The sequence below is a fragment of the Theobroma cacao genome, chromosome 1 (genome assembly GCF_053813885.1).
Source record: "Theobroma cacao isolate CCN51 chromosome 1, ASM5381388v1, whole genome shotgun sequence".
Lineage (NCBI taxonomy): Eukaryota > Viridiplantae > Streptophyta > Magnoliopsida > Malvales > Malvaceae > Theobroma > Theobroma cacao.
The window spans coordinates 15895955-15908107 of NC_142639.1; the positions used below are offsets into that span (position 1 = coordinate 15895955).

A 12153-nucleotide genomic window follows, 5' to 3' on the forward strand; every position below is an offset into this window, starting at 1 on the left:
TTATGTTCACTCACTGAGTTTGTACTCACCGTTTTCAACTTCATGTTTTCATATTAGAAGGCAGTCGATAACTAGGTCGAGGTATCCTCGTAGATTCGACTCTTGGTACGTGTCTCGACATTCAGTAGCTGTACTTTCGTCCGAGTCTCTCTCCTGAAAATCGAGTCTCCTTTTTGAGATGTATAGACAAACCTGATGTAAATTATTAAGATACATGTTGTAGACAATATATGTATATTTTGATGGGTAATGCCACTACAAGTTGGCAATGATTAGCATTATTTTGATTCGAAATTATGAAATGTGACTTTAGTAACTTTGATGGAATAATGAACAGGTCACATAGATAGACTTGCTTGGGCTTAGTGGGCTATATCCATTGAGTCCATGCGCCGGTCATGGCCCGGGATTTGGGTCGTGACAATTTTACCCTAATTGTTATTATTTACTATTAAGAAAAAGCCCATGAAATAAACATGCTTTGTTAAAGAAATTATAAAATGTTATAATTATAACATATGCATGCTTGTTTGATGAACAAGGTCACTAAACATTACTAACAATAAAAAGTCTATTTGGTATTTTACTCAAGTGTTCATGAAAATAAATTATCATATGATAGTTTAAGTGATCATTTGACTTGAAATCATTAGGTTATCTTGTATGTGGAATGTACTTTGATATTGTCTTATGTTTCCCTAGCCAAGGATGTATAATAGGAAATATATTGGGTATAGCATGAAGTATATGGAGATAGATGAATGACAAATATTGGATTCATTATTTTAAGTGATTCTAAGGGGAATGTCCCATTGCAACTTAACATGTATTAATTCAAGGAAATCCTTCGTCAAGGTAAAATGAAGATTTAGAAAGGAGTTTCCTAATTTCATTAATCAGTTAATAACAAGCTTCAAGAGCTAACATAGTTAAGACATATCTAAAGTAGACACTAAATCATGTTCTACATCTAATTGGGATACTAGTTGATTGAAAGATTAAATTACATGGTAAAATTGTGCATTTAAAGGTTTAGTCAAATCACACTAACTTCTTTTAACATTTGATGGTCATGACACATTGCTAAATGTCAATCTTGATTTATGAAAGTAAATTAATCAATTTGAACATGATAATATATGCAAAGGAGTTGATTCTTCTTATCTTATTCGACTTAGGATTATAATTCATATTTATTATCAACATGTTAAGAACCTAATAGGTTGCATATGTCGAAAGTGACTATGAGGGAAATTAAAATAGTAAATTAAGTTAGATTTAATTATAAAGAAATTAAAACTTCAAGGATTTGATTGAAAAGGGTTCAATTGAATTGGATAATTTTATAAATAGCATAAAAGTTACACAAATTCCACTAGGAGTAGTATTAGTGAAGTTTCCAATATAAATGAATATTTAGGCTGCACCAAATAACATAACCTACTCTTTGACATTCTTGTGAAGAAAATCGAACCCGTTGCTAACATTTGATATGGACTTAGGCATTCCCCTCTCTTCTTAAGGATTTTCTCACTTGTCGTTTTTGTGAATCACTGTCGAAGATTGGACACTTGAACATCTTATGGTTTGCAACAAGTCTTACTCTTGATGCTTGGAAGTTTCAACAATCAAAATTTTGAACGTTGTGAATTTCAACAGCTACGGTTGAAAGGTTTACTTATCTTCTTCCTCGTCGGTAGGATAATTTATGTTAAACATACCAAAATTTGATTTACTTTGGCAAAAAAAATTTAGTATCCTCTATGTTTTTGTGTAAGTTGAGTGCATGATTTACCAACAATGCCATATAGATGCATATATTACTAAGATCAATGTAACTATGACATGTCATTTAGATGTATGCTGATATTAGGGTTGTAATATTTGTATGCCATGTAGTTTGTATACCATTAAGATTGTTATATTATTTTACTATGAAGCATGCCATCATGAAATATACAATTATACAGTGTCACCTGATTATTAATTATAAAGTATGACATGTAGTTTTAGGTAGACTTTTACTATGAACTATTAGCATGTTTGGTTGGGGGAATGGCTAAGCCATTTCCCCTCTATTCCCTCAAAAAAAAATTTTCTATGTTTTGTATGTTTATAGAGGAAGTCTTCAAAAGTGTCCTAAACTTTGAAATAGCTAATATCACCTCTCCCTATGGTATTAGTTATTCCATGCACATGGGAATATAATTCAAAATATTTTGAATTAAAATGTCCTTACTTTCTTTGAAAAATTACAAACTTAAACTTATAAAATTAATATTTTATATTAAAAAATTAAACAATATTAATATTTTAACCATAATAATATTTAAATTATAAATAAAATATTAATATTTTTAAAATATTAATTTTAAAATTTTTAAGTGAAAATATAAATTAAAAAAATACAAAATAAAAAATTATACTAATACTTAATAATAAATTGTAAATTTAATAAAAATAAAAATTAAATGATTAAAAAAGAAAAAGTTTACCTTAATTTTATCTTTTGGTATAGATTTTACTAAATTATATAAAGAGTATTTTTGTTTTTGATTAAATAAATCTTATTATAATAAAGAGTTTAAGTTTTCAATTATATATTAAAAAATATTTTGAGTTTAAAAATTAATTAAAAGTATTAATATTTTAATCATAATTATAGTTAATTTATAAATAAAATATTATTATTTTAAAATTTCAATGATTAAATTATAAATAAAATATTAATATTTAAATTATCAAAATATTAATATTTTAAATAAATTATAAAACATTAATATTTAAAAATAAAATAAAATAAAAATAATCATAATAACATTTTAATTATAAATAATATATTAATATTGTATAATATTAATTATTAAATTATAAATAAATTTTTAATATTTAAAAAATAAAATAATAATAAATAATAATATAGATAATAAAAGTTATTTTTATCTTTTTATTTTCTATTTTTTTCTTATTTTAAAATTATTTTTATCAACTAAATACAGTTATAATAATTATTCTTACTCTATTCCATTCATCATATTAAACTAAATAATAATTATTATATTTTATTTTTATAAAAAAAATTATTTTATTTTATTTTTATTTGTTTTCGTGAATCAAACAAGTAATATATGATTTAGCTTCTTGTCTGGCCGACACCTTTTATGATTGTTTTGTTTTCTTATTCACCTCCTAGAACCTACCAATTTCACCCACGCAAAATCGGAAATTCAGTGAAATCTTTCGCTCTGTTGTGTTACGAGGCTTCCTGCGAAAATGTTGGAATAGGGGTATGGCCGTCTATTTATCCATGTGGACCCTACATATGAATACCTGGTTACCATAAATCCAAGTATCAAACGGCCAAGATATCCTCTACTACCACCTTCCCTGTTTCTTTTTGCCTTTAAACTTAAAAGGGGCTTCGGTTTTATCTCCCCTCCTCTCGGAAAAAATGGCGGAGACACTTATGCATGCGGTTCAATACAGTCGTTATGGCGGAGGAGCTGCTGGTTTGAAGGTAATTTACTTGATTCCAATTATGTGATTTGGGTTGTGTTTATATTACTGTTTTGTATTTTATCTTAATTTTTTTGAGTGGACATTTCAAAAAAGGTTGTTAGTCTGGTGCTTTATTGATCAAGGAAGGGGGAAGAAGGGTTTTAAAACCTTATCATTGAATAAATAAATTTTGATGGAAAGCTTTGAGATATTTTTAAGAGGGTAGGCATTCGGAAACTGGAATTTCCAGTATGGAAAGAAATGGATGGTCAAGTTCAGGATTTGCAGACAGCAAAGTGGTAACATATTTTTTGCAAATGTGCATCCAGCATTTTCCTGCTTTCATAAACTTTAAAAAACCAAATGCTTGAGAGATTTGATGGCATAACGGCTGCGAATTTTATGCCTGTTGCAGCATGTTGAAGTTCCGATTCCCACTCCAAAGCAAGACGAAGTTTTGCTAAAACTGGAGGCAACTAGTCTAAATCCAGTTGACTGGAAAATGCAGAAAGGGTTACTGCGGCCTTTTTTGCCTCGCAAATTCCCCTACATACCTGGTAGTCTACCTTTTTCTTGTGGCCTTTTCAAAGTTGTAATCTTCTCGTGACTGTTTCTTCTAATCCGCAAGTGATATTTGTATTCGTTTGACATTATCAGCTTACTCTTAAACTTACATCTGTCTTGCAAATCTGGGTTCTCTTACTATGTCAAACTCCCAAGCAGTGCATTCTGAATAATGACTTGTTTAATATCGTCTGGATGATTCAACATGGTAATTTACTCTGCGTCAATTACATTTATGGATTGTGCTTTAGTGGCTGTTGTTAATAGACAAAATGTGTCTATTTGTTACCTAAGGCTATTGTTAATGGACAGAATGTGTCTATTTGCTAACTAAGGAATATCTTTGTATTTATTAACCACCAAAAGTAAATTACTGGTCAAAAGGTCTCTTAGTTAAAGCACTAGTCAGAATCTTATGATAATTTATGGGGTCCCATTGTTAGGGAATTAGTGTTTTATAAATGTTAAGACTTTATATCTCAGCAGTAAATTTGGCTCACTATCATATTTCATTTGCAAATTACATTAAAAGCGTCCAACTTCGAATCATCAGTTTCCTTGTTCACTGATCTCTGAGAAGCATTGCACTTTTCTTTCTCCTAATCTTTTGATTGCCTTTCTTCAACCCTTGGCTAAAGAACTTTTGGTGGAGCAGGTACTGATGTAGCAGGAGAAGTCATAAAGGTTGGACCAGGAGTCAAGAATTACAATGCTGGGGATAAAGTTGTGGCTATGCTTAGCCATGCTGTAAGTTGTCATATTTATTCTTCTGGCTTTAATCTTGTCCAAATTTGTAATCAGTATAGAAGTCCAACCTAGCAGACTTTTCACTGAAGAGGCACTATCATATTGAAATAATGCGAGTGACTGGCTATTTTTGGACACAAGTTGTAGGGTAGTGTGTCATCAATCATTCTGAGAATAATCAGAAAAGGATATTTCTCATGAAGAGTGGAAGAAGCACAAGCAATGTACTAGCATGGTAGATAAATTTGGAGGATTGATGGCATTTATGTTTTTGGGTATTAGCTCAATCAATTAATTGGGTGCTGCAGTTTGGTTGGACTTTAGTGCAACCGGACTTGCATGCAACCCCAACAATTCCTGAAAAGACAAAAAATGGAATTCCATACAGCCAAACAATCCACTTCAGAATTTGTCCTCAGAATCCAACAATGGAATAAAATTAGTATTTCATAGACCCACATAAAGTATTGTCAAGGCCCAGTGCTAGCTTTTTTTGCTCCAAATGAACCATGTCAATCTTCCAATGAGCGGCCTTAGTTATCTCTAGCCATGACATCTGCTGAGCATTGCCCTGCTTGCCTGTTTCGATGAATCAAAGTAAATGAAACCTTTGTGTGATGTCATCCGCAGAATTTGAAATGCTGTTATATTTCTGATTGTAGGTTGCTTTTTCTTGTAGATAGAAAGATTTAACTTTTTAAATGGTAAGCCTTTCTCTGAAAACATATGTATGTTTGGCATTCCACTGGCCTATTTGTTGGTTCAAGCTATATGAAAATCCCCAGCCCCAGATTTTTTTGCACCGTCTTACTTTTCATATTGAGCTGTATTATGTTTTGAATGCAATCATCTTTTGTCTATGTGACTATCATTTTTGAGGAAGTGATATTACTATCAATATGCGAGGCATTTAGCTGTGAGAAGACCTAGATATTATTAATGCGGGCCAGTGGTATGGTGATCTTATCTTCTGCTAGTATCATCAGCAATTCAGCATAATTTATGTTATTTGCTCAGGCCATCTTCTATTATGAGTATATTTTTGCAATGACAGACTGGAGGTGGGCTAGCTGAATTTGCTGTGGCTAAGGAGAGTTTGACAGTTGCAAGGCCTCCAGAAGTATCAGCAGCTGAAGGTGCAGGTTTGCCCGTTGCTGCCCTCACAGCTCACCAGGCACTCACCCAGTCTGCTGGGGTCAAGCTTGACAGAAGCAGCCAGCAAGTAAACCTCCTAATTACTGCTGCTTCAGGTGGCGTAGGTCAGTATGCCGTTCAACTGGCAAAGCTTGGAAACACACATGTGACAGCCACTTGTGGGGCTCGTAACATGGATCTTGTCAAGAGCCTGGGGGCAGATGAGGTTCTTGACTACAGGACTCCTGATGGGGCGGCTCTGAAGAGCCCTTCTGGTCGCAAATATGATTCAGTGATCCACTGTGCAGTGGGCATTCCTTGGTCTACCTTTGAGCCTAATTTGAGTGCAAATGGGAAGGTAATAGATATTACTCCTAGCCCTAGTTCTTTAATGACTTTTGCTTTGAAAAAGCTTACCTTCTCGAAGAAGCAGCTGGTTCCATTAATGCTGATACCTAAGAAAAAGAACCTTGACTATCTTGTGAAGTTGGTGGAGGAAGGAAAGCTTAAGACAGTAATTGATTCAAAGCATCCCCTACGTAAGGCTGAAGATGCTTGGGCTAAGAGCATTGATGGCCATGCCACTGGGAAGATTATTGTGGAGTCTTAGTTTATGAAGTGTAAGTGATACCTACTGTAGTTTTATACAGTTCAGTGATTGGGGTTGCTTATGAGGCATTCACATACTCATAAGTACTCATTATTGAACAATGCAAATGATAAGGTGGGGTTTTTTGTTGTGCTTTGCTGGTATTTAGAACACTGATGTTTGGAGATCATGTTGCTGGCTGTGCAGTGTATTTTGTTATCAATTGCATATGATACTTGGGATAATCGGGATTTGACACTGTGGATAATTAGGATATGTGAACTTTGTTTATGAATGCTTTTAGGCTTTTTGCAAATGCTTAAGATTAGACTCTGGATGTAAAGCAGCCGGGTTTCAAAAGTTCATTATTTTGTGTTGTAAGTGGAAAACCTGGTTCTAGCAAATGAAGCCTGAGGATGCCATTTTGGCAGCTTAGATTTATCAAATGTTTGATCACCAATGAGATAAACTAAAAGAGAGGGGAGAGGAGAAAAGGAGTAAAGAAACACACACAATAAAATTCTTTATCTGAAATGGGTTCTAAAGTTAATATTTTAGAAAGTTCCAAAGAGACAAGAAAAAAGAGAAGGTTCTAAAGAGTTATATGAACTCCTACTCCATTTTCTCTCAAATCCAATCAAATGCTTGATGATACATCATTAATTTTGCATGCATCTTACAATAAGCATTTTTCATATCAATTGAACATATCTCTCACTTCGCAATGTGATCATGTTTCAAAATTTAAAACTTCTTAAAAATTGTAGAATAAAAGATTAAACTACAGGGAGTCTTTTTTGAGCATTTTTTTTTTATTAAAACAAGAAATAAATCTTTAAACCATCTCAAAATTTTTTAACAAAATTCTTATTTTTTATTATATTAAAATATAAATTTTATTAAAAAAAAAGTCTTTTATATTGACAAAAGAAAATTATGTGACATATCTAATTTTATTGATATCCTTACATCCTTTGACGTAGGTCTTGGGTTCACAATGGTGGAAGATAAATCGGCATTTTCTCTTGAGTAGAAAGATCAATTTGAATTTAAAAAAAAAAAATAAAGTTATTTTTAACATGAGCTTAATGCTGATCATTTTAAACAAAAAGGCTTCAAATCAAAAAGCTTTTCAACGCTTCATTTAGTGCCGGAATCATGTGAAGTCATTTTATAGATACATCATTTGTTCTTACAACATCACTTTGACCAATGGTTTGCAACATAGCCTTGAGGAATCATGTCCACATAAACCGTTATGAAGCTGAAAGAAAATCCAGCAAAATTCAAGCGAAAGTCATTCATGAAATTATCTTCTCACAATTTTTCATGTGCTTTTTGCTCACTCACCATCTGGATACTTTTGACGTGTGGTAAAGATATCTTTCAAAATTTGACTGACAAATGTGCTCTTCAAAGTTTCCTAAAAGTCTCCATAAATCATTTTAAAATGAACACTTTTCGAAAATCATCTCATGGATTAGGCACTTGATTCTTTGACTTGATTAGTCCTTTCTAGTTGCCTTATGTCCTAAAGAAAGTTAACCATCTTTTCATACATTGGTATGAATATTTTAATCGTTCTTGATCAATTATGGTCAATCTTGCTTACTCTTTTCAAATAAACGCATAAAATATGCATCCCCACTCAATGTTTTCCCTCCAAAGGGCATGGATCAATTTTTTTCAAAGCATCATCTTTTGCAAACTTAGAAAATCAATTTCATTCAGTCTTTTCCCGCCATATGGGTATCATGAATAACTTCTTACATTCTTATGAGGGGGTATCTCATAAAATTTCAATCTCAAACATTGATGATTTGCCGAAGATATCTTAGAAGAATTCAGCATTATTGCATCATAAATTCCAATGTTTTCTGTCGAATGTTATGATATTAAATAAAAGCCAATCAATCAATAGTTAACAATGCGACATTAAAGAAAAGAAAAAGACCATTTTTTGTCGAACAATGCAACATTAAAGATTAAAGAATCTTCATCTTTAATTCTCTGATAAACCCACAACATTCTTTAGCAACGCCAAAGTAAAATTTACATCATAAAGCAAATCTTTTTCTAATGTTTTTTTCTCACAACTCTAGGGTTTTCTTTTCTATGGAAACTACGATTTTCATGACAGGTTTTCTTGGCAACCCTAAAGTTTTAATTTTCTGGCAACCCCATAATTCTTTTCAATAATTTTGAAGTAAAAATATCATCTCAATTTTTCCTAGAAACCCAAAGACTTTTTTTGGCAATTCCAAAGTTTATTTTTGACAATATTGAAGTACAATCTCCTCCTAGTGATCCCAAGACTTTCTATGGCAACCCTAGATGTCACAACCTAATCTCAGGTCACTACCCGTGCAAGAATCAAGAAAATAGGACCCCTTAATCCAAATAAGCCTTGCTTGTCAAGAACACCTATACATAGTACCATCACAAGTATAATCAAATATCTGCAAACCTCAGCAACAAAATGCATAAATGTACCTTCATTCAACAACAAACACCAAGCTCATTTTGCCACTTACATATATCAAGTCATGACGCCATCCATCTCACACAACCCATGTGCCCACGTGGGCCCTCGAGCCATCACACTAAGCCACATGCTATACATACATATATATATATATATATATATATGTATGTATATATATATATATATATGTATGTATATATATATATGTATGTATGTATGTATATATGTATATATATATATGTATGTATGTATATATCTATGTGCACCAAAATACATTGTCATTCTTGGCTACAAAATAAGAGTGTAAACCAATATTTATAGTTACATTACTAAAATAGACTTGTCAATGGAACGTAACCTGGTACAAGTAAGCTCCATAATTGACCACTTAGCATACATATCAAACGAGACTCGAGGATCCCTCCTGAGATGGCGATCTAAACTAAGTCACGTATTTAAAAACCGAAAACATAAGGTTTGAAAACAAGAATATAACATAGAGACTGAATAATGCAAGGGAATAAGCCAAGCATGATTCATTAATAATACAATGCCTTTATTTGCAAACCATGCACCTTGTTTTCAAAGCCAAATCCTATTCAAATCATAGATGAACAATGTTTTGTGCATCAATTAGATGAGCTTATACATGTATGAAAACTCCTTTAGAAGTTGGGAGAAAGGTACCCACCAATGGCCCTTGAAAAACACTCAAAAAGATTGAAGAATTTAATTTAGGTACAGGGGATCAACCTTTTGGCCTCAAGGGGTTGATCTTTATCGCACAGAACTTATCTTGTAGGTTTTGTCTTGGAGTCAATCCCTCCTTAACAAAAAGATTGTAAATGGCTACTAAATGCTAAAAGTCAACCCTTTCTAATTTAAGGGTCGATCCCTCCTAGCCAGAAAGCTTTCAAACAGCTTTTGGATGTTAGGGATCAACCCTTTGAGCCTCAAGGATCAATCCTTCTTGACTAGAATATAAATTTTGAGTTCTTTTGAATGGCAACTTAGGTCCAACAAGAGGGAATCTGCATTCTTCCATCATAAGCCTCTCTCACAAGGTCATCACCATCAAATTATCAAACCTCATTACACCATAAAGGGAAGATCATAATCCAAACCCATAATTAGCTTAGTTGAGCACCATTTCTAAGATTTAATCTAAGTGTTCACCTAAATGGAATTGTCAAATAAATAAGATTCAAGTCAAAGGTCTCTTAACCAATGGAGTAGTGCCATAACCTCCACTACTTCAAGCATCAAGCATGTGTCTCACTCACCACATATGTCTAGCATCAAGCGTTGGTAGATAGGCAACAAACACGTGTTTCACTAAATACACATGTTTAGCACCAAGCCTTACTAGATAGTATAACAAACATGTGTCTTACCCACTACACATATCTAGCACTAATCCTTGCTAGATAGGTATCAAGCGTGTGTCTTACCCACTACACATGTCTAGCACCAAGTTTTGCTAGATAAACAACAAGCATGTGTCTCATTTAATACACATGTCTAGCACCAACCTTTGTTAGATATGTATAACAAGCATGTGTATTACACATTGCACATGTCTAGCACCAAGCTTTTTTAGATAGGCATCAAGCATGTGTCTCATGCAATAAACATGTCTAACACTAACCTTTCTTAGATAGGTATAACAAGCACGTATCTTACCCATTACACATGTTTAGCACCAAACCTTACTAAATAGGCATCAAGCATGTGTCTAATGGGAAAGTTCCGACCATGCATCATAATGCAAATAACAAAAATAAAACAAAATACAAATGTAAAAGAATAACAATTAAAATTGACCTTTTCACCCATGGTCTCTTTCATGGGTTTTTGGATTATTTGTAATGCAATAACACATATATGTGATCTGGTCATTACCTTAGGGACAAAGGAAAGTTTGATTCCTTGTCCAAACTACACCAAACAACTCCTCTAAGAGACCTCACACCAAGCTCGGTTGTTGCAGACAAAGCTGTCCAATAAATGTTTATGCAGCCTCTAACAAAAGTCCACATGGTGAATAGAGAAATCCCTACAAGAGGGTGGGATTGCCAAACCTTCAACGTACTAGCAAGGATGTGTTCTAAAACACTATTCCCTTCCTTTCACCCTAGTCTAAAGAATAAGAGAAAAATAGATTTTTCTCTCACCCACTCACAAAGGTTGGCAATACTACTTACTAGTGTTGAGTGGTGGCTAATTAAAGTGTGCAAGACACTCTAAAGAATTATTGTAAAGGTTTAGAGCTTAGGTTAAAAGTTTACTTTGTAAAAGCTAGTTGGAAGCTGTTAATTCTACTGGTTTTAATAAAGTTGGGTTAAAAATTCTTAATTAAGAAAATCAAGATAGTGAATATAGGTCAGGTGGACTGAATCACTATAAATATTACGCTTTGTCCATTTCTTTTAACCTTTCTTTACTTCGTGTTCATTAACCTCAATAAATTTTCAAACAATCCATCTTAATTCTTTCAAAAGATTTGAGACTCAAATGATTTCTTTCAAAATTATTTGTAAGTGTGATTCATCCCCCTCTAACACTCCTTTTTGGGACCAACAATGTCTTCCTCGACCCCGTGTGACTGATGTATATGGCCTAACAAAAGTCTTGTTAAGAACATTCTGCTCCTCTGTGTCTCTAGTCGTTGCTTATGTTTTAGGCGACATCTCATCTAGATAATAACAAACACTAATCGTGATAACCCTTTAAAAAACAACCAATTGTAACACAAAAAGGCAGCTTCACAATAGTTAAGAACAACAAGAAGTCAAACCATCTCATATACACAACAAAATTTAGCCAACAATGACAAACCATTCTTAGTTTGTTCCTAATTCCATAACAGCAAAGGCCATAACGCCAGAACAGCCTTTTGTACCCTTAAAGCACAATTCAAAACATTGATCCAATTCCATACCAGTTTAAATGAAAAACTTAATTTTAATAGAAGAAGAGGAGAATAAGAGGATGAAGTTGGACAGATAAAAAAAAAAAGTAGAAGAAGAACAAAAATTTAGAAAGGAATTTTTTTTGTATTTTTTAAAGTAAATTATTAATATTTAATTTTAAATTTTAATAAATTTATAATTTTATCTCATTAGTAAAGTTGTAG

General features: G+C 32.7%; 1 protein-coding gene across 1 annotated transcript; it reads left to right on the forward strand.

Moving 5' to 3' along the window:
- Positions 1-3355: 3355 nt before the first annotated feature.
- Positions 3356-6848, forward strand: LOC18612687 (chloroplast envelope quinone oxidoreductase homolog). Its single transcript, XM_018118819.2, has 4 exons — positions 3356-3517; positions 3914-4055; positions 4718-4809; positions 5864-6848. The coding sequence occupies exons 1-4, from the start codon at positions 3452-3454 to the stop codon at positions 6551-6553; spliced, it is 990 nt and encodes a 329-aa protein (XP_017974308.2). The 5' UTR covers positions 3356-3451; the 3' UTR covers positions 6554-6848.
- The last annotated feature ends 5305 nt before the right edge of the window (positions 6849-12153 follow it).